General features: G+C 34.7%; 4 protein-coding genes across 10 annotated transcripts; 2 read left to right on the forward strand and 2 right to left on the reverse strand.

The window, feature by feature from the left end:
- The first annotated feature begins 275 nt into the window (after positions 1-275).
- Positions 276-6387, forward strand: LOC106132670 (ras-related protein Rab-2A). The gene is made up of 6 exons (XM_060949797.1): positions 276-479; positions 945-1104; positions 1612-1767; positions 2348-2528; positions 4570-4707; positions 5182-6387. The coding sequence occupies exons 1-5, from the start codon at positions 434-436 to the stop codon at positions 4666-4668; spliced, it is 642 nt and encodes a 213-aa protein (XP_060805780.1). The 5' UTR covers positions 276-433; the 3' UTR covers positions 4669-4707; positions 5182-6387.
- On the reverse strand, positions 5429-9277 carry LOC106132668 (uncharacterized). Of its 2 annotated transcripts, none has more exons than XM_013332145.2 (5): positions 9191-9277; positions 8426-8634; positions 7888-8097; positions 7358-7512; positions 5429-6987 (listed from the first exon to the last, which is right to left on the reverse strand). In XM_013332145.2, the coding sequence occupies exons 1-5, from the start codon at positions 9267-9269 to the stop codon at positions 6729-6731; spliced, it is 912 nt and encodes a 303-aa protein (XP_013187599.2). In that variant the 5' UTR covers positions 9270-9277; the 3' UTR covers positions 5429-6728. The 2 variants fall into 2 exon arrangements, with proteins under 2 accessions (XP_013187599.2, XP_013187600.2); XM_013332146.2 differs by lacking the exon at positions 9191-9277 and adding an exon at positions 8720-9085.
- LOC106132667 (peroxisomal multifunctional enzyme type 2) lies at positions 9190-20706 on the forward strand. 5 transcript variants are annotated; one of them, XM_060949794.1, is made up of 15 exons: positions 9190-9330; positions 9528-9718; positions 11870-12015; positions 12560-12711; positions 13341-13512; positions 14012-14118; positions 14450-14579; positions 15051-15150; positions 15566-15726; positions 16094-16220; positions 17678-17861; positions 18164-18286; positions 18672-18829; positions 19822-20016; positions 20276-20706. In XM_060949794.1, the coding sequence occupies exons 2-15, from the start codon at positions 9529-9531 to the stop codon at positions 20488-20490; spliced, it is 2160 nt and encodes a 719-aa protein (XP_060805777.1). In that variant the 5' UTR covers positions 9190-9330; position 9528; the 3' UTR covers positions 20491-20706. The 5 variants fall into 5 exon arrangements, with proteins under 5 accessions (XP_060805777.1, XP_060805778.1, XP_013187596.2 ...); XM_060949795.1 differs by having other exon boundaries at positions 9310-9451; XM_013332142.2 differs by lacking the exons at positions 9190-9330; positions 9528-9718; positions 11870-12015; ... (8 more) ...; positions 18164-18286; positions 18672-18829 and adding an exon at positions 19218-19323.
- LOC106132669 (uncharacterized) lies at positions 20514-21740 on the reverse strand. Of its 2 annotated transcripts, XM_013332148.2 has the most exons (3): positions 21680-21740; positions 21112-21358; positions 20514-20888 (listed from the first exon to the last, which is right to left on the reverse strand). In XM_013332148.2, the coding sequence occupies exons 2-3, from the start codon at positions 21305-21307 to the stop codon at positions 20719-20721; spliced, it is 366 nt and encodes a 121-aa protein (XP_013187602.1). In that variant the 5' UTR covers positions 21308-21358; positions 21680-21740; the 3' UTR covers positions 20514-20718. The 2 variants fall into 2 exon arrangements, with proteins under 2 accessions (XP_013187602.1, XP_013187601.1); XM_013332147.2 differs by having other exon boundaries at positions 21112-21734.
- Between the last annotated feature and the right edge of the window lie 1666 nt (positions 21741-23406).

Raw genomic sequence — 23406 nt, forward strand, 5'->3', positions numbered from 1 at the left:
TTCTCTTTTTACAAAAGATATTTATAGATGGCGTTAAATTCGACGCACTTTGTAAATGGCGCTAAATTCACGCTACCCATAGTTTAGACGTGCAATGCAATGTAAGGTTAAAATAAAAGAAATAAGTGAATTTTATATAATTTATTCCCCATTATCTATCTATATATTCTTACAAAATCTTAAGGCTGTTAGAATTTGAATGATTTGACTCGCTTTAAAAGATAGAAAAAAAATCATAGACAAGACAAATTGTCTATGAATGATCTGTCAAACTTGACAAATTTCGCGAATTTCACAAAATGACAAATTGAGTCAACCAGCTGTGTGATTTCTAAAAAATTGCGTCTTATTTGTAATTTATTCCTGTCCTAAACTTTCATTTGTAGTTACATTTCGTTGAAAATTCATATAGTTACAAAAACTAGTGGTGAAAATGGCGTACGCCTACCTTTTCAAATATATCATTATTGGCGACACAGGTATTGATTTTGTTTCGTTCAAGATAATGTCTCATTGCTTTGTTTTGTGTTTATAGTCAAGGATATTTAGGAAATTATATGTTTTTCAATGGTGTATTGAGTTTTATAAGGACCTTGCATTTTTTATGTCGGAAGTTTATTCTTTGCGTCCAACAAAGATAATGATTTTTTGCTTGTAAGGTTTGTTTTCCACCTACGCTTTTCAGTCCTGCGTCAAATAATTATACTAACGCGCATATAATATCAAAGATAATGCGCGTCTTGCATAAATTGTGTTGTAAACATCTGAAATTGTATCATTAGTTTAATACAGTTTTATTGAATTTGTTCAAGGACTTCTTTGTTTGTTTGTATAAAAGACAATACACTTTATATAATTATATAATCAAGACCAAATTTCATAACGTATGAATTAACTGCAATAAAATTTCTATATAGTACTTAAACATAATTTTCATTTATTAGGTGTTGGAAAATCATGTCTGTTGTTGCAATTCACGGACAAAAGATTCCAACCTGTTCACGACCTTACAATAGGAGTAGAATTTGGAGCCCGTATGATCACTATTGATGGAAAGCAGATCAAACTTCAGATATGGGACACAGCTGGTCAAGAGGCATTCAGGTATTTGACATTCTAATCTTGCTAGACAAAAGACAATAGTTTGTTGACCTCTTTAAAATTGTGTAAACAAATTTATCAATTCTCTTTGTTCTTGGTTGATTGTTAAAAGTTTAAATGTGACCTTTTGCTTCTGTATTAGGAATATAAAATAACTTTAATAAAATAATAAACATTTAACAAAGTTTGTAAGTAAACATCAACAACAAATCATGTTATGAATAGCATATTATATCTTTATCATTTCTCTTATACCCTTATCTATAATAAGATATTATTGTTAAACACAAAATATGAACTGCTTCTACACAATGAAAAAAGAAATTAAACTCCAAATTTTAATGTTATGGCAAGGCAGTGGGAAATCATAAATTTGCAATTAATTTTATCCTTACATGATGTCTTTTTGCCATTATTCAGATCAACAGAACAAGTGTCTTGTATGTATTTTTAATCTGATTCCCATTTGGCAACAATACTCCTCCAAATAAAAATCTAATCCATTTCCAGATCAATCACAAGGTCCTACTACCGGGGCGCGGCGGGTGCTCTCCTAGTGTATGACATCACACGGCGGGAAACATTCAACCACCTCACGACCTGGCTTGAGGATGCACGCCAGCACTCCAACTCCAATATGGTCATCATGCTCATTGGCAATAAGAGGTCAGTCATACATTGTAATGCTTTTCAGAAGTTGTGTTTATATGCACTAATTCTAAGATAGTTTAAAAAAAATATAGTATGCTATAGAAATATCTATTGTGCACATACAGTGATCACACAAGTGCCTTGATTTCTGACTGGGATCAAATGGTGTGTTTATTAAATAGTAAATCTAACATTATCAAAAAAGAACTTCCTAATTTTGTCTTTCTTTGATTTTGGTGATTTTCTTAAAAATATAAAAAATAATGTAACTTGTAACTACAGAATTTGGTAACTATTTATTTATTTAAACTATTGTTTAAACATAATGTACAAATAGGTGGACCTAATTCTCTGTCCATTGCATAACTTTTGGAAATAATATTGATATGTTAAGCAAACAGTATGTATATTGAGAAAGAAATATCTGTTCATGTTTTGTCTATCGTTGTTTGACATCTGTTTATAAGAAAATCTGTGATCTGGTACTGAAAATGTTGTTCTAATCCTTTACAATCCTGGTTTTTCCTTCCATAATTCATCAGGTTATGGAAGCAGTCCACCACTGTGGATATCATAAGCAATAATATTTTTTCAGTGATTTGGAATCACGCCGTGAGGTGAAGAAGGAGGAGGGCGAGGCGTTCGCGCGGGAGCATGGCCTGGTGTTCATGGAGACCTCGGCCAAGACTGCGGCCAATGTGGAGGAAGCCTTTATCAACACCGCCAAGGAGATCTATGAGAAAATACAGGAGGGAGTCTTTGATATCAACAATGAGGTAAACTTGAATACAACAGACTTCAATTACTCATGTCATTATTAAACAGAAACACATTGGCTCTGGTGATATGTTGCTAGCCCAAGAAGAATCGCCTTTTACAACATCAATTGGAAATTTATGGAATTGTCCCAAATCTTCGAAGCATTGTTTCAATTCCATCAATAAATGCCATTCCCAAGACAGATTAATGTCAACAGCTAAATACTCAATATCTTTTCTGAATTGATACCATTATTAATTCTTTGGCAACATCCTATTTAAATGCTGTGTCAATATCTTGATAAACCAATTTATCACCTTGTTACTACGAACCTGTCTCATTAGTTCTAATTGCCTATGTTATCAGAATTTATCATGTGCTTACATATCAACAAATTCTATGAACATACATATATGTAGGTCAATCAATAATATCAAAACCGATTTAGAAGATTAGTGGAATAAAGTGAAACCTACTCTTGAATTCCCCGAGCTTTCCCCAGAAAACACCATGATTGCATTTAAAAGAAGACTTAGATAACGATTCCTCTGGAAATTGTAAAAAATGTATACTTTTCTATGCTAGGGATAAGTAATTTCCACCAAAAACATATTTCTAAGCATATCAATTTTGATGCCTTCATAAACCGAGGCGTTGCATACGCGATGTGTTCGTCGCGCTCTGATTATAAACACACACCATAAGGTTGATATTACATACATACATACATACATAAAATCACGCCTCTTTCCCGGAGGGGTAGGCAGAGACTACCTCTTTCCACTTGCCACGATCTCTGCATACTTCTTTCGCTTCGTCCACATTCATAACTCTCTTCATACAAGCTCGGCGGTTTCGGGTACTTTTGACCTGACCCTTTACCAGGACGTCCTTAATTTGATCAAGATACGTTCGTCTAGGTCTTCCCACTCCGACCTTTCCCTCCACACTCTCCTTGTATATCTGCTTAGTCAACCTGCTTTCATTCATCCTCTCCACATGACCGAACCATCTTAACATACCCTTTTCTATTCCTGTAACTACATCTTCTTTCACATCACAACATTCCCTTATCACGCTGTTCCTTATCCTGTCACTCAATTTCACACCCATCATACTCCTTAACGCTCTCATTTCCACTGCATTTATTCTGCTTTCATGCTTCTTTTGCCATACCCAACTTTCACTCCCATACATTAATGTCGGGACCAACACGCCCCTGTGCACAGCCAGTCGAGCCTTTTTGGATAGTTTCTGACTGCTCATAAAGGCATGCAAAGCTCCATTCACCATGATCCCCGCGTTCACTCTCCTTTCAATATCATATACATATATGATATTGAAAGATATTCGTTGATATTATCTTATTCGATTTTCTAATTTTCCCATATTGCGGACGAGTGTTGAAACACTTGCTTTTCCGGTGGTTAATTAGAAAGAGCAGCTCTTATAAAATTATTAATGACTGATCATTGTTCTGAAGTTTTTCCTAGTTGCGTTCTTCTTGGGACCCGTACCTACGTGTAAAAAAAACCTTTATTTCCACTCCTCATGAAAACTACCTACCTATGAGTAATGTGCATTTGTAATTTGAATATAAAAACTAGATGCTTATATCCCTGAGGCTTTGAGAGTGTGGATTAAATAAAGAAACACGAAGCATATCCTATATTCCAGTTTGAGTGACCGCAACTCTGTGAGACAGGGTACCTCCTACCTACTTCACTTTTGAATAGGGCCATTCCATATCTTTCGACATTCTTTTCGAGATCCATGGGGATGTCGAAAAAGCGACTAAGAGAGGGGCTTGGGATTTTGAAACTTGGGATTCGTCTTATAGGCTATGGGCTAGCAACCTATCACTATGTGAATCTCAATTCTATCATGAAGCCATACAGCAGAATGTGGCCTTTCAGAATTCTCGATACCGTTGGCTCTGTCTACCCTGGAAGGGATATATACATGACAATATGTATGTATGTACGGAACAACTCTCAAGCGTCTGGAACCACTGTATAGTATTTGCAGAAACAAATATTAATAGAATAAGTGTTCCAGGCGAACGGCATCAAGATTGGGCCGCAGCACTCGTCTGGCGGCGGCGCGGCGGCGGGGGGCGCGGCGGCGGGCGGCGCGGCGGGCGGCGGCTGCTGTTAGGTGCTGACCTGCACACACTGAGGGGGATCGGCTGGGGAGGTCGGTATAGTTTCTCCTTCGAACTCATACACTACAATTGTGTATTATAAGCTTCATCTTGCTGTTGGCTTTAATCTCAGTTACATCCTCACAACGGTATGCTTTTGACCATAGATCTTGGATTGGGTGAGTCAAGTTTTTACAGGAAGCGACTCTCATGTGACCTGCGCAACCTTACATTATTTTATTACACATCCAGTTGCCTGAATGTGCAGGTTTCCTCACGATATTTTCCCTCATCGTAAGAGCGTCGGTTAGTAAACAAAATTGTGTATTATCAGCTAAAAAGACCCAAAAATACGGAGTGAGTAAAATAGAAAGGAACACTAAAAAATATCTTTGTAAATGGTGACAAACTCAATTGAATTAAAATAAATGTTTCTTATATAAATCAATCATGCATTGTTTTTCAGTCATACAGACTAATAATTCTCATTCAAAGTATGGTTTCCTTCATGTTTTTGTATCTTGCAGGAGGGGTGCAGCTGTGTGCAACGAACAATGGTACGAAAACGCCGGATTATTAGATTATTTTGTATGCTGCAGTATAGCTTGTATCTGAACTCGTATATTATACTATGCCACTCGGGCGTTATCATAGTAATTCAGTCTTAATCCATTTAACGTGGAGAATCTTGTCTTCTTATAAGATGCCAGATCTTTATACTGATGTTTGGGAGGTGCTAAAACTTTGCTTCGAGTCTGCATTTTGATAGTCATCACTTGGGCATCATTTTCATAATTTTAATCCCATTACATATATAGTGGCATTAAAACTTTAATAATTAGATAACATCCTTACGCGTTAGAACACCGGTTCATACTCATACAGCATGACCCTAATTAGTATAAATTAAGGTTACTTTTGACCAAGGTAGGGTACCATGGAGGACAAAAGCTGTTTGCAGTATAAACTTGATTATCCATGATTAAATGGTTCTTTCATGGTATCTTTACTTACGTGGGTGACATAGCAGTATGTTATGTATATGATAGATCCTTCACAAATGAAGCTCTTGTATTTTGTGTGTATGTAAATTAGTGTCAAATTGTTTCGCAGTTTTTCTCATTGGGCATTTATTTCGATGTACATGCATGTCTGTATCAATCACATAGTACATAAAATATTGATGTTGTTTAATTCTAATTTTATTTTTGTCGATCTATATGGAAACAGAGGGAAGAGAATGGTTGAGCATTGATACATTTTGCTTGTATACATCAATAAATCAAGTATTTAAAGAAAATATTTTACCGTTTTAAAGTTTTTTAATTGAGATCTCTGTAAAAATGGAAAATTTATGTTAACAAAGTATATAAAATATATTTTATTATTTTAACTTCTGAAAATGTGATTATTTTGTTACCTCGGACCTTTTATACCTTGCATTGTAAGATTATCCTTTCACTTAATACAAATCTTTATAATAATGCAGTTTATGCTTTAGGTGATGGCCTATTTAAATTTATTTGCACAAGAAAAACATGGATTGAACTTACCCAGGTCTTTCAGATTGGAATTGTAATCTAAAGGGAATGCTTGCAAGGTAATGAAAGACATGATTACAAATAGGTTATTTTTAAGTTTAGCACATTGTAATATGATAAAATATTTTGTAAGGTTACAATATGCAAACACATTTGTAAGGTGTAATTCATTAAATGTTAAAACCAATGAAATTTTTTTTTATTTTGTTTATAAAATGTTAATCATGTCACTATTGGATGGATTTATGAACAATTTTCTCCTTATTTTTTTTATCAGTCAGGTGTAAGATTTATATATGTAGTTAAAGTTTTAAGCTTATTGCAACCCTTAAAATCAATTGCAGTAAAGAATAATTTACAGGCAGTGCTAACAAACTGTCACTATTTGAATCTCAATTCCGTCAGCAGCAGCATACAGATGAACAGTCTCTGTCTACTTTATAAGGAATAAAGATGATATTTTATGTATGTAAACAATAATTTTAACACGAAATTGTGATGAAAACAATAAAAATATTGAAACTTTGTAATATCTAAGTTGAAACATTGCTTTCTTCTTTATCAAAGTCCATAACATTACTGATTTCATTTAAAACCATGAATACACTATTCACTACTTCTGGAGTCTTCATCTTCACAATGCCAGTGCTCTTTACTTCTGCCTTCGGCAATGTAATACCAGAAAGGTCAAAAACTGTCACATCCAGCATAATCATGTGGAAAATTTGGTTTTGGAGAATCTGGTATGCTAGGTTCACTAGCTCTGATCTCTTGGCTGATTCTTCTCTTATTCTTAAAACAATGAATAGAAATACATGTAGGTTAGTGTTCTATGATTATAAACTTCTTCATAATCAAGGAAAATTAAGGTAATATCTTGATTGATTGATTGTAACTTAGTATTATTAAAGGAAGCAGGCAGCGCAAAACATAGTAAACAAATAAACTGTTTTAAGATGATGATTGAGGCAATATTTTGTTATATAGAAAACTAGAAAGAAATGTTAGAAACAACGTACTGTGAGAACTTCACCAAAAGTGAGAGAGAGAACCTTATTATCAGAAATAATAATTAGTTGAATCCACTTTTGATTGCAAAATTGGGGTAGCAGTTTGATCTGATTTTAAGTAATTTCAAAGAAAAAGTATTGCTCTTACATACCCATTCCATATAATATGAACATCTCCCACATCAAATGTCAAGTTCAATTTATCCTTTTGTTCAACTTGTGGTGTCTTATAGCTGAGGATGAATGGGTCGGAGCTTCGAGATGTATCATTCTCCACGAAATTAAAACCAAACTGCAGTAGTTGATGCTGAAATAAAAGAAAGTACATAATTTGAAATCACAATGTATTATTGGGTTAAAATAATGCTTAAAAAGATAGTTTTTATTATTTCAGAATTTGTCCTATCATTGGTCTTCCTGTCAATGGTCCATCCTTTTAGTTAAGTTTTATGTTTGATCTAAAACATTCTGCCAAAATTTAAATTCTATCTAGATGTCTAAGAAATGACTGCATCCAGCAACAATTATCCAATCAAACAAACCTCAAAGAAATGTATGTACTGTACACAATATAAATCCTTCACCATAATCCTAATTCTTCATCCTAAATAGCTATTTACTTGGAAAGCAGAACTAAAATGACTTTTTAAAACATACTGTTAATGTATAATAAAAATATTACCTGGGTAAAATTGAAGGGCTGAATGTTACAGTCAAAGATAGCTTGTAAGGTAGATTTGACTGCTGCACCCACTCGTTGTTCTCCTTTTTCTAGCATATAAGGCAGATGCATAGCTCCATTCAGAGAAATACTCACACCCCAAGATAGTAAAATAGCAATGTATGCAATTTTAGGCTTAGTACTATTTTCTGTTCCTGATGATACTGTAATCTAGAAAGAAAAAGAAATGTGAATGAATTGGCCACAAACTTTATTTTTGTTGATTTGAGACTTATGCTGTGTGGTTTCTGGCACTTTTGAATAGATCTACTAAGGCGACTAAGGGATAGGCTTTTAAACTTGGTATTCCTTTTGTAGGTGTTTGGCTAGCAACCTTTCACTATTTGAATTACAATCCCATCATAAAGCCATGGTAGACATAGCCTGGCTATGTCTACCCCGCAAGGGATATTTATAGACTATATCAATGGTAAACTTATGTCCAGATTTTGTATATCTGCTATGAAAAAGAAATAATACATTATACAAGGCGACTAACCATCAAACCATTCGAGTCTTCAGCAGAATATTTTAATAAGGGCTGCTCTTCAATCTGAACAACATATTTGATTGAGGAATTGGACGTAATAGCGCCGACAAGGGATTGACGAATTTTTGTTCCATACTGTTTAAGTTTCAATGCCGTATATTGTAAGTTGTACAAAGGTGATACTTTATTCAGTTTCCATTGATTTTCATTGTAAATAACTGAAAAGAAATAGCATTATTATAAATAAATAACGAATAGTTTATAGACTTTTTGATGTTTATTGTTCCTCGAATCAAACCTTACTTGCAAGGGGATCTCCTGTAACATTTCTGTTAACATTCACTTCACGTGACCACATAGTCACTCCTAAATTAGCCATTCTCAAGGATAACACATTAAATAAACAGTTAAATTACCTAATTTAAGTTTTACAAAATAACGAGTAACGACACAATCAAAACAAAACAAGGATGGCGGTTATCGAATGAATGATGAATGAATGAAATGAACTTAGTGATTTTTAAGCTCTTTGGACAGAAAGAATTTATAGACTTAATATTTGTGAGAAAGAAGAAATAGGTCGTCAGTTGTCACACACAAAGTTTTAATTGATATTAAAATCAAATTATGGACCTAATTTAAATAAAGTAAAATTCCTCAACTACGAACAATAATTATTTAAGTTTTGTCCCCTTGGCTGTACAAGAAAGCTGTATTGAATTAATTTCTAATACTGACATTGTGTCAGTGTCAGAAAAGCCAAATCAACATCACCATCAGCCAGTTCAGTTTGACATTTCCCCAATCCCTTTGAACAAAGTTTGACAAAATTATAATTTTTCACGAAATTCATTAAGTTCGTTTCTGTATTCTATTTGATTAAATTAATATCATAATTTCTCTGTAGCTTACAGGTGTGTCTATATTACTTTTTAAAATTTATCATTACGATAGTGCTATCTTATCAGATTGTTATTTGTCCGGTCATTGTATTTGTTATTTATCCCTTTCTCCATTGGACTTTGTCTCGTTTAAGTAGGTATTTGCGTGTTTATGCGTTTAAGTGTACTGTGTAAGTTAGTATCTCATTCTTGTGTTATCTGTCGTCTAGAATGGATCAGCTGCGTTTTGATGGTCGCGTAGCGGTGGTAACTGGGGCTGGCGGAGGATTAGGCAAAGCCTATGCTCTCTTGCTGGGGTCAAGAGGCGCTAAAGTAGTTGTCAACGATTTGGGCAGTGCAAGAGACGGTGCTGGCAAATCAAACTTCGCTGATGCTGTTGTCAAAGAAATTAAAGACAAAGGCAAGTAAAACATAACCAGTTACGCCTTCCTTCTCCCATGGGGATTTATAATTTATTCACATGTTCTTAGTGTTGAAGAAATGTTTAGTGATAGTGATATCAGAGTTCATCCAGTTTTACCAACAATTAAGTTTCTCCTGTTCATAAAAAACATGAACTCTTATAGAATATTTTAACTGTTTCATAAAAATAACTGTATCTATTAAAATGTTACTTACATTATATTAACATGTTTCCAAGTAACTACATTGACCTTAGACCCTGCCATTGCCATTGTGCTTTAGTAATTTAAATATTATTATACTAAGTATGAGAAACAATAGTATTTTTAGACTTTCTGGAATTTATAACTAATTTAATGGGCTACCTATTTCTTTCTTAAATCTGTATTACACATTCTTTTAAGTTTATTTGTCTACTTTTTAAGAAGAGCTGAGGTTAGAAGTATATATTGGGAAAAGTTGTAACCATTATTTTTTCCAGGAATTTAATAAATGTGGTAGAGATTTCAATGAGTCCAAAAATATTCACATAAAATTTACATAATATTCTATTATTAATATAAAAAATATTCTTTTATTGATGAAAATTTAAAATTTACTTAGGTATTGATATTTATGTCTCTAATAATAATACACATTAAAAAAAAAACTACACTATTGTAAAAATAACAAGAAAATTATTTAGATGTTCAGTTTGAGAAGAGTTTCACAAGAATAGAATAGTGAGACAATTTACATTGACATTAGTATTTGTTGTTGCATATTTTATTGAGTTCCTGTAACAACATAATCACTTGCACATTTTTTTAATTTGCTTAATATAGGTACCATGCCTACTCATTCACATTAATTGTTCTATGGGTATGACTTTAACATCTGGCAATCTTATTTTTTTTTTCAATGTTCTCATAAATCTACATAGGTATTCATACACTGAATACCTATGTAGGTTTATGAGAACATTGATATGACTATTACAATAAATTAGTTCACAGTTCATTTATTTATTGATACAATCAATCATGTTTTATGACTTTAGATCTGACCTTATTGTAACAATATGATAAAATTATCATAATTATTCAGATTGATTCATCATTCAATGAATATATCTTCATAACACAAAACAAATTGTAGACTAGCAACTTGCTTTACTTGGAATTTGTAGGTAATTGCCCACATGTTGGGTTCCACAATTGCATAAGGAACTTGGGCCACTTACACATAATCATATTTATATATATCGAAAGTGCCGTGTGGTTCCCGGCACCAATACAAAAAAGAATGGGACCACTCCATCTCTTTCCCATGGATGTCGTAAAAGGCGACTAAGGGATAGGCTTACATACTTGAGATTCTTTTTTAGGCGATGGGCTAGCAACTTGTCACTATTTGAATCTCAATTCTATCCTAAAGCCAAATAGCTGAACATGGCCTATCAGTCTTTACAAGACTGTTGGCTCTGTCTACCCCGCAAGGGATATAGACGTGATTATATGTATGTATGTATGTATATATCGAATCAGTAAAGTGCCTGGTTAAAATGCATGATGCATAGAAAGGCACAGTCATGTAACAATTGCTATTTTCAAAGTTATGTATGTTAGTTTGAATACTGACCGATACTTTTAGGGTGAGAGAACATTGTGAGGACACCTACACATTCAGGCAAATGGATGTGTTACCATGATCGATTCAATATTGGTTAGGTTCTCCTGCAGGTTGTAGAGGGCAGATGGGTGTCACATCGTGTAAAAACCTGACTCACCCAATCCAGATTCCATGGTCAAAAGCATACCCCAGGCTCCTAATCCGGCTGGTGAGTGGTGAGGAGCTGGAGGAGGGATCAGTCTTAGAGCCAATAGGCTTGAAATGACTTGAATGCTACTTTCAGCAATATGGCTTAATGATTAAATTGAGATTGAAAAAGTGATTTGTTAGTTAGCTCATCGCCTGTAAGAAGAATACCAAGTTTCATAGCCTTTCTCATTATCGATTTTACAATCTGCATGGGCAGCAAAGCAGCTGGAACACACTATGTTTTATCTTCGCTAACAAAGGCCAGTCCAGCATGGAATCTATGATAAACAAAATTTAAAGTACCTACCTATATTTTAAGTTTATTAGTAAAAGCATAATTTTTTGCTAGGTGGCGAGGCTGTTGCCGACTACAACTCCGTGGTAGAAGGCGAGAAGATTATCAAAACAGCTCTCGATAATTATGGCCGCATCGACATTCTCATCAACAATGCTGGCATTCTTCGTGACAAGAGCTTCCAAAAAATGTCTGATCAGGTACCTATGTACACTTCAATCTTTATACTTATTTATACATTGCAATCTGGTAAAGTTTATTTTTTAGTGTTATGACTGGGGTCGTTAATTCATATTAATATTATAAATGCATGCATGCATGCGATCAAAGACGATTCACTTTAGAGAAAAGAGGACAAACTCCCAAAAAAGGATGTTATGATATTTTAATTATTCAGTATTTATACTGATTCTAACAGTAATCTTTGAATAATTATACCACTTGTTTGTCAGTAGATAGAGATGATAAAGCATTGTTGTTTACTAAATTACATTTGCTTTTAACATTGCTGTTATCATATTATACTGCAGAGCGAAATTGCGCGTATGATTACTAACTACTAAATAGCTTAGACATTGGAATAAAGTAAACCTTCCTTAGTGCATCCCTAGACGAAGGGCTATGTTGATTTGTCAGCCAGTTTCTTTTCAATATACATATGTTAGAAAGGAATGCTTTTTACCACAGAAGATGTTATATTTTGACTGTTTAAGTATAGGTTTAATGTAATATTTTTGCGGTCAGGATTGGGACCTTATCCAAGCAGTTCATCTTAAAGGCGCCTTCAAAACGACCCAGGCGGCATGGGAATCCTTCAAAAAACAGAATTTCGGTCGCGTCATCATGACTTCCAGTAATGCCGGCATTTTCGGCAACTTTGGTCAAGCTAATTACAGGTAAGTTAAATTCTCTTTAATTCTCAATTTCGGGTGTTTAAATTGGTACGAAAAACAATAACAAAATGTTGGAATATGGAGTTAATTTCGCTATTCGCGGGCTCTGTCTTCCCCGTAATGGTTGAAGATGTGACTATGACAATTATGTATGTGTTAAGCAATATACAGTAGTTTTGCTTAACTGTATTTATTTAAATACCATTATATTGACAAGAAGACAAGATGTTATTTGGGACAATGCCAAATATCAGTTCAATGACCTTACGTTACAGTTGAAGGTTGCTTATGCCTAATAGTGATCGCTTTTATTTTTGTTATCTGTTGTTAGAAGGGTGATTCTGTTATCACGGTGCTTGAAATAATGGGTCGTCCATTAAATAACATACCTACATAAATCACGCCTCTTTCCCGGAGAGGTACCTACGCAGAGATCACATCTTTTCACCATCCTTACATAAAATACTTAATGTCATGAATGTTTAGCATTCTAACGCTTGACGGTAACTAAAAACTCCAAAAAAAACTCGATTTTAGTCTGACCATGTGCACCCTGTGGTGTCAGCTTAGCAATAGTTACAAAAAAATGCAGAAACATCAGCCCTTAATAATAATTTAACTTGTTTCAACAGTGCTGCCAAACTGGGTTTGGTCGGTTTGGCGAACACTCTCTCGATAGAGGGCGCTAAATACAACATCAAGGTGAACACGATCGTGCCGACGGCTGCGTCCCGCCTCACTGAGGACATCCTGCCCCCGGACATGTTTGAAGCTATGAAGCCGGAGCTTATTGCTCCTGTTGTTGTAAGTATATCGTACTAGGTTTAACCAGGGCTTGGTTTCCTTCCCTTGAAATCTTCTCCTTGGAATTTCCTAACCCTCCCCCAAAGATTGCTTCTTGTCCGGCTTGAAGCGGCGCACAATACCTCACCAAATCCAGGCGCACCCCGGGACTGTAGCCAGCACTTATGCTAGAAAGAAGAAGACTGTTTAATTCTTTTATACTTTCGCGTTGCACGATATTTACCTATGCAAACGGTATGAATTCGCAAGTATGAATTCCCTATTGCATACATTAAGGAAACTGATATTGAACGGTTTAGCGAAATTGGCTTGACGATAGGATATAAAAGCTGAACGTGGCCTGTCAGTCTTTTTAAAGACTGTTGGCTCTGTTTACCCCGCAAGGGATATAGACGTGATTATATGCAATTATGTATGTATGTTAGCGAAATTGAGTCTTGCTTTATTATAGGCGAAGTAATGACTGATCAAAAATCTATACAACACTTTTACTTTGCAGGCATACATGGTCCACGAATCTTTTGAAGCGTCAGGTGAGGTGATCGATTCAACTCTTGGATATGCAACCAAGACACACTTCATCCGTTCTAATGGGACTCCACTCAAGTAAGCTTTACTTTTTTTCGTGCAATCCAGCCTTATTTTTATATGAATTGTAAGTATTAAGTCATTTGGTGATAATATTATTGTAGCTATATCTTGATAGTGTGCTTCCGGTTGAATCTATAGCTCAAAGCTCGGGGTTCCTAAGTGGTTTGGCGACGTCATGGGTTAATCTAGCCTAAGCCTTGGACATCTTTTTTGTTGTTAAATTTAGATAACTAGTAATTTGCCACTAAGTAGACCTCGCGATTATTTTTACCGCCACCGAGTAAGAAACTAAGTTGTCTTTACGCAGATGTCTTCAATACTTATTCATTGATTGATTAATCACCAGACAGAAGCCATCGGACCCGGTGACGATAGAATCCGTTCGCGAGTTTTGGCCTAAAGTGGTAGACATGAAGGAAGGCAGACACATTGACAGAATAGCGGAGGTCACCGTCGATTTGGTTGAAAAGCTACAGGTATTTATATAGTTTATTTTAGTATTTAAATTTATTACAGCAAAACATTAAAGTAATGAGTGTGGAGGAAGTAAAAGAATAGAGTATAGATTATTTACAAGTGCAAATTGTTTGGTCTCTGCCTACCCCTATTAAGAGCATTACTCACGAACTGGCCCAATATCGCCATAATGCAATAAAAAAAATACTGAACCAGCTCAATTGATCGATGACTTCACACTTCAAAATAATCAATCAATTTTTGCCAAGAAGAACGCATAAATTATTAAAGATGAAGTAGTTTGTATAGTGGGCCACATAAAATACCACCCTAGTATTGGATACCACAAGCCTAGTATTGATTATTTTAAAGAAATTACAACAATAGGTAAATGCAACTTCCTATTGTTATGACAATTTCTTAAAAAATAAACAACTAATTTAGAAATAGTGCTTTAAGAGTTAACAAGAATGTATTTTTATTTTATGTAGGAGTTTGAAGAGCGCAGCAAGCTGGACGCCAATGGTCGTGAGTCGTACTGGAGCAAGTACAGTTACAACGCAAAGGATCTTGCTCTATACGCTTTGGGAGGTAAGTTTTGGACCTATACATCTCGTTCATCAGTTATTGCGTATTTCTGTGTAATGAATAATCTCTAACCATGTTCTTGACCGTCGTAAACTTGTTGTATATTTAATCACGATGGAAGTCCCAGTCACAAGTTAATACTTAATCTCGTTCCGCATCAATCGGTATTGGTATAATTATTTAAGAGAAATCATTCAGTTCTTAATGTCTCAAAAACAAATCTTGTTATGAAACATATTAAAGTCATAGATACCTATTATAAAATTATCTCCTTAGACTGAGAAAATTATTTAATAATGATAACCAGACTGATTTACAAAAGAAAATACAAAAGACAGACGACGTCTCACACTGCCTTGAATGCAGTGCGAGATATTGATGTATTGTATATATCACATAAAAAATATTTTTTTTGTAGTGGGCGCATCAGTAGTGAACCCCAGTGACCTTAAGTTCCTCTACGAGAGTGACGAACAGTTTGTGGCTCTGCCTACCTTCTTCATTCTCGCGGGAATGTGCATGGAGGCCCCAGTCGTACCTAAAGCCATGCCGCCGGGAAAACATGCAGATTTTACTAATGTGAGTTGATGTTTATCTTAATAATATATAGTCCATTGAAGTTGTCAACTGGTGAATGTGAAAACTGATGTTGTGACTTCAGCTTCATATTGAAAGAAAGAAATAAATTATTAATTGGTAGGCATAATCTGTTACTAATTTGACTGTTTTTCAACTACATATATGAAGAAATGCGATGTATGATGATCACTTTAGCTTCAAGTACAAAATGTCATTTCTATTGTATTTAGTGTTCAGAATTCTATGTCAAAGCTAATAGATAAATAGCCATGACTTCACCACTTCCTTGACTTAACTTTTGTCTAGTTATAACTACAAAAGCCCTGATTTAAAAACATTCATGAAACGTATAATGTTTTTGATACAGATTCTCCACGGAGAGCAGTACATAGAGTTCGTGGAAGGGTTCCCCGGAACTGAAGGTGCCTTCGAGACCCGCACTTACGTCGTGGACATTTTAGATAAAGGGTCCAGCGCAGTGGCCATCGTTAATAGTGAGTTCTTTACATACAAAAATCTTGTATACGATATTATGCATATAGCCTATGTCCACCACGATATTCCATTCTACATGCTAGTGATAGAATTTTAGGAAAATCTTGAGTATTACAAAGTTCCCTATTTTCTTTGTCTGAAATAGGGTTTTCCGAGAAAGGTTTATATATATAAATGCTACCCGTGCGAAGCCGGGGCGGGACGCTAGTGTAAGATAAACACTCCAAAGACAAAAACACTTCCTCTTTAAATAGTGAAGTTTAGTTAGCTATACCATTGGCAACTATCGTTATCGCGCCATGCAGTGCCGTGTGGTTCCCGGCACCAGTCTTTTTAAGATTGTTGGCTCTGTCTACCCCGCAAGGGATATAGACGTGATTATATGTATGAATGTTTGTAATTATCGTTAGGACGTAGATTCTGTAATCGTATATGTAAGTCAAAACCACCTGGTTTTGACTGGAAAAGGCACGGTAGAACTAATTTTTTTACCTAGGTATTATACCTATTATGATATAATATTATAGTGCTTTCTCCACTTTGATCCTTAGTAAAATCATAAAATTGATATTGACACAAGATTATGTAATATCCAAAAATGCGAATCGTTAATACCTAACACAAAAATATAATCTACGATTATAAAATAACTTTGAGGCCAAACACGGACTTGATACTTACAGGGTTTATCTGTTGATAAAGATTTATTGTATCGTACTGTATGATAGGAAACAAATGAAATACTAAGCTTTGCCCGTTAATTTTGTACGCGTACAATTTATTTTTATGAATATTTTATTGACCAATTTGTTTAAAAATTTGTTTTGTAGACGGCCCTCAGACTATGAAACCTACATCTTTTTTATTTAGTATTTTTTGCGAAACGCTTAAAAATATTAAAGACAGACAAATATATATCAATTAAAATAAATGAAAAATAGTTTAAATAATTAAATTAAAAGAGGCGTGTTTTTATGTTTGTTATTCCTGTGTAGAAACTCAACCAAGATATATTTTTATGTTTAGAAAAAGATATTGTTCGTAATTATGTTTCAAACATATGTGTATTATCAATTATCATAACATGAACATCATATCATATAATAACTTGTTTTGGTAATACAATATGATAATAAATAATTAGTAAAAAATGCATTGACCGAACTTTAATATGGTTTTTTCTTCAATAAGAATTGTTTTTATATGAGAGAATATCGTGGATATGCATTCAGTTTCCTGAACTGTGCAAGTTTCCCCACGATTTTTTCCTTCAACGTTAGGGCATTATCATTCGAACTGGTGTTGGATACATTAACCATCCGCATTAATCACATTCTTATTCTCCCTGGTGATAATCCCGGTTACATCCTCCCCTCACTTGAGCATTGGACCATGATCCTGAACTGGATAAGGTCAGATTTTCTTAATCACCCTTTATGTAATATTTATTTCCCAGGCGAAATCTACCAGGACAAGACACTGATATACAAGACACAACAGCACATTTTCGTCGTGGGCCAGGGTGGGTTCGGCGGCCCCCGTGTCTCCAAGAAAGCGGTGGATGTCCAGCCTGTTCCAAAGAGGGCGCCTGATGCTACCGTGGAGCAAAAAACTTCCCAAGATCAGGCGGCTTTATACAGGTAAGTAACACGGTCAAAGATTTTAATAATGTTTTATTCCGTTTAATCATTTGCAAACAGTTTCGAAAGATTTGTTAGTTAAGACTCTTTAGTTTTCATGACAATCTACTTTCGCATTCATTGCCAAATGATACAAATTTACAATTAGATTTCTATGAACATTATTCGATAAATCATATTAGAAATATTATTTACATATCTGGCTTAACATCTCAATAATTATAGTTAGGCTTAAAAAAATCTTGTACTGTAGACTTTAGCGATGTTCCGTCGATAGTTGATGAAACTTTTTGTACATGTAGGTTGTCCGGAGATTTGAACCCACTACACATCGACCCGAACGTGGCTAAGATCAGCGGCTACGAGCGACCCATCTTACACGGACTGTCTTCACTAGGGTTTGCGGCGCGACATGTGTTAGCTAAGTAAGTACCTGTATCATATTTATTATACTGTTAACATGACATTGCCCATCGGGTTTCGCTCCAATGGGAATTTCTATTAATAAAGAAAGCCTATGTTTCTCTTGTAAGTGTTAGTAAAAGTAATGCTAAATTTTATTAAAGTCAGTCCAGTAGTTTATTTTCAACAAAGAAATATACAATTCCTTCTCACTCTCCAACTCACAATAATTGAAGTTATATGTTTGTTTTGTTTCGGGTTGAAATTTCCAATTCTTCTCTTAGTAGTTTTCTATGCTGCCTAAGGACCTAAGTAACTGTGTTGTTGTTCTTTTAGTCGATCAATTATTTTATACTTTTTGATTGAGGACGATAATATTGTTTTATTTACTATACTTTTTATTCCTAGATTCGGCAACAACGACCCCCTGAACGTGAAAGCGCTTAAGGCTCGCTTCGCGAAGCCAGTGCTGCCAGGTCAGACCCTGGTCACAGAAATGTGGGCTGACGGCAAACGTGTCCACTTCCAGACGAAGGTCAAGGAGAATGGCACAGTTGTTATTGCAGGTAACATTTTGCTTTGGCTGCAAACAGTTTTGGTATACAATAGACTCTGGAACCAAAAGATTCAAAAGAAATAGTGTAAATAAAGATCTGCTGGCAACACTCGTTCATCAAACATGAGAGCTCCTGTACTCTAACCGCGTAATATGTTAAAGTTTAATAACTTAAATAGGAATAAATTTTTGGTGAATACTGAAACTCTGAATTACTTAAGTGGAAATAATTAAGAAGTCAGTTCAAGGTTCATGGCATATTTTTTATGGAATCATTATGAATGTAATAAGTACTACAACAGCAGATTTTTCATTAATGTCTTTTGTTTTATTAAAACATGTTATGCTAATGTTATCCCTAAAGACCTTAGAAGTGTTATCGTAAGCCGAATGTACGAAGTACGCAGTACAGATAAAGCATTCCATATTTCGTGATAAAACTGAACTGATACCAACCTTATAAAGTAATCAGTATCACTCGCACCCTACTCGCGATACGACCAAGTAATACATTCATATAGCAGTAAATAAATTATATAGATAGTTATAAATTTGTAATAATTTAGACTGTAAAGTAGTTGGACAATATTTTTTTTTAATATAACTTGACTAGAATTTTAAAGGGTATGTTAAGATGGTTCGGTCATGTGGAGAGGATGAATGAAAGCAGGTTGACTAAGCAGATATACAAGGAGAGTGTGGAGGGAAAGGTCGGAGTGGGAAGACCTAGACGAACGTATCTTGATCAAATTAAGGACGTCCTGGTAAAGGGTCAGGTCAAAAGTACCCGAAACCGCCGAGCTTGTATGAAGAGAGTTATGAATGTGGACGAAGCGAAAGAAGTATGCAGAGATCGTGGCAAGTGGAAAGAGGTAGTCTCTGCCTACCCCTCCGGGAAAGAGGCGTGATTTTATGTATGTATGTATGTATGTAGAATTTTAAACACTGTGTCAGATTTTTACAGGCCACTGCAGTAATGTACATATAATATTTTGTTAATAGGCGCATACATGGATTTCAAGAACAATGTTGGCGGGACTGGCGCGACTCCTGCGCTTGCGTCGTCGTCGCTAAAGAGTGACGCTCTCTTCGCGAAGATCATAGAGGAAGTGTCGAAGAACCCGGCTAAGGCAAAGAGTGTGAACGGAGTGTTCTTATACAATATCACGGAGAATGGAAAGACTGTCAAGAAATGGAGTAAGCAGATTTTTGTTTTTGCTATAGGTTTTAAGGTCCTTTTTGTTAGAGCATGATAAAAAGTAATGTAGAATTCAAAGACCAATACTAAAATTCCTGCAAATGTTTCAAATACCATTGCTTTTCATTCCTTTGCTTTGCGGTGGCCTTTTGTTCCATCAATTATTTATATGTATTCAAAAATGTGTTATTCAGTTGAAGTAAATTACAAAGGCAACATATTGTTAAAGTGAGGTAAACTAAAATCAAACTTTTTCAGCTTTGGACCTCAAAAGTGGCGATGTCTATGAGGGTGAACCAAAGAGTGGCAAAGCTGATACCACAATGACCGTGTCAGATGCAGACTTGATTGACATAGCAGCAGGCACAACCAACCCACAGGTGGCCTTCATGAAAGGCAAACTGAAGATCTCTGGAAACATCATGCTGGCACAGAAACTCGGACCCCTACTCAAGTCTGAGGCTAAACTATAAAGAACTGATACTTTTAATGGGTATAAATGTCTTTATTATGGTGCAATGGATAAGTGTATGTCCTAAAATATTATGAGGGTGTTTGCGAATACTTATTGGGGCAATGTGTTATTATTATTTTTATTTTATAAGAATTATATTGAACTGTTAATTCCATTAGTTTTAAGTAAATGTATATTTTTACATAGGTGAAGGAATATACAAGTTTTATACAAACTCTTTTTTTTATTAGACACTTGGTATTATTTTCCCTTGTAGAAATAAATTACATTCTTTGACTTCGTCCTCCCAAGATGACTTCACATGAGTCTGTAAAGTTAAATCTATGAATTTTGTAGCATGTATTTCTGGAAGTCCTTTGGTTTTGATTGCTATTCCTAGAATGCAGCAGTATGTTCCTGAAACAAGAGCAAAATGGAAATCATATACAATATAAACTGGCATGGCCTATTGAAATGGATGTGCAGGGGAATCATAATCTGCATACCCTTTTAAATATGCTAAACCTCTGTGGAGTTTTGTAACATGTAAACTTATTTATTTGCTTAGTTCAACCAACAAAGAGCCTACATAGATTACTTACAGGTTAAATTGTATTTTTAATAATTACATACTACCAACCTTTCTTCAGAGAATTTTTATCAATTATTCCATCGGCAGTATCACATTTCGTTATTTTTGCTCGTCCTGATGAGTCTGATATTATTAAAATATCTGTTCCTACTGTTTGTTCAATAGTTCCTTGCAACCAGACATCTATGGGTGCAGGTTTATTTATGAGGTCTTTGATTAAATACTTTCTAGGACAAACAGACATTTCTTTTCCCAATTATCTAACAACTTGTTTGAAGCCAAAGAGTGTATTATTCTGTTATGGTAATTGTAAATATCAGTAATTATAATAAGCACAAAAAAAAGAATACTAATTTTTTTTGCAGAACCATTCAAGATAGCTTTATTTTAAGTATACAACTTTAAAGATTGGTAGATGTTCATGGTAACCTCAGATTTTTCTGTTTCAGAAATAGCAAATCAAATTAAGAAATAGCAAAAAAAAAGAACTAAAATTTTAATTTCTTGTTCAAGGAACTGCAGAAGTAAGAATTTGGCAGGACACGTAGGACCAAAGTTAATAATTATTTAAACGCAGGACTGAACAAAATCAAACCAATTATCAAATTGTACCTACATTAGAAAATCGAAGTATTGTAAACAAGCAAACTGACAAAACTTCGACTTTTCGAATTCTGTTCTGAGCAGAATACGTCAGTGACATATCAATGTCACATTGACGTCTTCTGCTCAGAATGTCAATGTCAACTCAAGATTTGAATGTGATTATTTATCATCCGGCATCAGAACACTCACTGTCAAGTTGAAAAAGTCCAAGTACCTACCTACTCTCTTATGACGAAAGATGGCGCACCCCGAATTTTCTTCTTTTGACGTCGTTCCGGTTCCTATAAATTCAAATTTTGATTCCATCATATTTTCTACTCTTTTTCCTTTATATTGTTTTTTATTCATGTGTTTTTTATACATTTATTACAGATTTTAAAACATTACACATCTACATATGTTTACGTCTATATCCCTTGCGGGGTAGACAGAGCCAACAGTCTTGAAAGGACTGAATGGCCACGTTCAGCTATTTGGCTTAATGATAGAATTGAGATTCAAATTGTGACAGGTTGCTAGCCCATCGCCTAAAAAAGAATCCCAAGTTTGTAAGCCTATCCCTTAGTCGCCTTTTACGATATCTTTTTTGTATTGTCCTATTCTTTTTTGTATTGGTGCCGGGAACCACACGGCATTATGAATATTTCAATTCTGTGTCATGACATGAAAATTATTAGTGACAACTAAGTAATTTCATTCTTTTTATGAAGGTGCCTGTTGTTACTGCCATGGCAGAGACGACATCTTTTCAGTTGCCACGATCTTCTTTCGCTTCATCCGCATTCATTTGAATAATTATACTTTTGGTGTGGAGTGGTTGGAGTTGTTTTACAAAATAGGCTATTTGACAAAGTTCTAAAAACTATCTTAGGGTATTTATTTGTTTATAAGGAGCCCTACAAAAATACTTTTCTGCCTTTATTACAGCTATTTTATTAAAAAATCGAAAAAGAAAATGAAATATTCAAATATGCCGCCAAAACGCGACTTTTAGCAATATGGCGGCCATGGCATGCAGTGACGTAAATTTCGTGTAAATATCATACAAAGCTTGTTGGTGTTTCGAAAAGTTTTGATTTTCTCTTGTTTTATTTAACCCTGCAGTGGTCGCGCACCTAATCGAGACAAGAGTGGTCGCGCGGACTACATACGTAGTCCATATTCAAAATGAAATAACTTTTGTTTTTTTATATAATTTATTTATTTTACTTATGGAATTATAATCAGTATAGTTTACTTAACTATATAAAATAAAATAAAAACTTAGATGTCAACTCTTTTTTATATTAATTAAACAAAAACAAAAATACTTCTCTAAATTGGCACAATAATCACAGCTTTGATTGATTGAGATCACATTTAAATATAATAATAAAAATTAATCATTCATAGCATTTTCTACACAGGAAAGACACATAATCTTGGAATGATCTCCACAAATAAACTTCTTGCAGGCAGTGCACGACTTTCAAGTATTTTTATTGCGAGCTCTTCTATAGTCGTGGCAACGGCGCCTACATTGCTCGACGTCGCCTCTGAAGCTGGTACTTGTCTTTTTTGGTCCGTAATAACTAGAAAACCTTTAATTTTTATTGTCAAAGACCTCGGCAACGATTTTGAGTCTATTCTTTTTTGAGCCAATGGTTTCATCCAACCCAAAGATAAGTCGATCAGGAAGTCCCGACGGCATATATTTTCATAATTTTTATTTGCTGTGTAAATACATAATGCATTTGG

This window comes from Amyelois transitella, chromosome 19, assembly GCF_032362555.1.
Source record: "Amyelois transitella isolate CPQ chromosome 19, ilAmyTran1.1, whole genome shotgun sequence".
Taxonomy (NCBI): domain Eukaryota; kingdom Metazoa; phylum Arthropoda; class Insecta; order Lepidoptera; family Pyralidae; genus Amyelois; species Amyelois transitella.

What these genes read in the sequence shown, in the direction of transcription:
- LOC106132667 (XM_060949794.1), top strand. Translation starts at nt 9,529, where the DNA reads ATGGATCAGCTGCGTTTTGATGGTCGCGTAGCGGTGGTAACTGGGGCT. An exon ending in GATCAGGCGGCTTTATACAG is followed by an intron (nt 17,862 to 18,163) that starts GTAAGTAACACG and finishes TTGTACATGTAG; the next exon opens with GTTGTCCGGAGATTTGAACC. An exon ending in GCGCGACATGTGTTAGCTAA is followed by an intron (nt 18,287 to 18,671) that starts GTAAGTACCTGT and finishes TTTTATTCCTAG; the next exon opens with ATTCGGCAACAACGACCCCC.
- LOC106132670 (XM_060949797.1), top strand. Translation starts at nt 434, where the DNA reads ATGGCGTACGCCTACCTTTTCAAATATATCATTATTGGCGACACAG. An exon ending in ATGCTCATTGGCAATAAGAG is followed by an intron (nt 1,768 to 2,347) that starts GTCAGTCATACA and finishes ATATTTTTTCAG; the next exon opens with TGATTTGGAATCACGCCGTG. An exon ending in TCTTTGATATCAACAATGAG is followed by an intron (nt 2,529 to 4,569) that starts GTAAACTTGAAT and finishes TAAGTGTTCCAG; the next exon opens with GCGAACGGCATCAAGATTGG.
- LOC106132668 (XM_013332145.2), bottom strand. Translation starts at nt 9,269, where the DNA reads ATGAATTTCGTGAAAAATTATAATTTTGTCAAACTTTGTTCAAAGGGA. An exon ending in AGCCCTTCAATTTTACCCAG is followed by an intron (nt 7,513 to 7,887) that starts GTAATATTTTTA and finishes CTTTTATTTCAG; the next exon opens with CATCAACTACTGCAGTTTGG. An exon ending in GTTCATATTATATGGAATGG is followed by an intron (nt 6,988 to 7,357) that starts GTATGTAAGAGC and finishes CATTGTTTTAAG; the next exon opens with AATAAGAGAAGAATCAGCCA.
- LOC106132669 (XM_013332148.2), bottom strand. Translation starts at nt 21,307, where the DNA reads ATGTCTGTTTGTCCTAGAAAGTATTTAATCAAAGACCTCATAAATAAA. An exon ending in TAAAAATTCTCTGAAGAAAG is followed by an intron (nt 20,889 to 21,111) that starts GTTGGTAGTATG and finishes CTCTTGTTTCAG; the next exon opens with GAACATACTGCTGCATTCTA.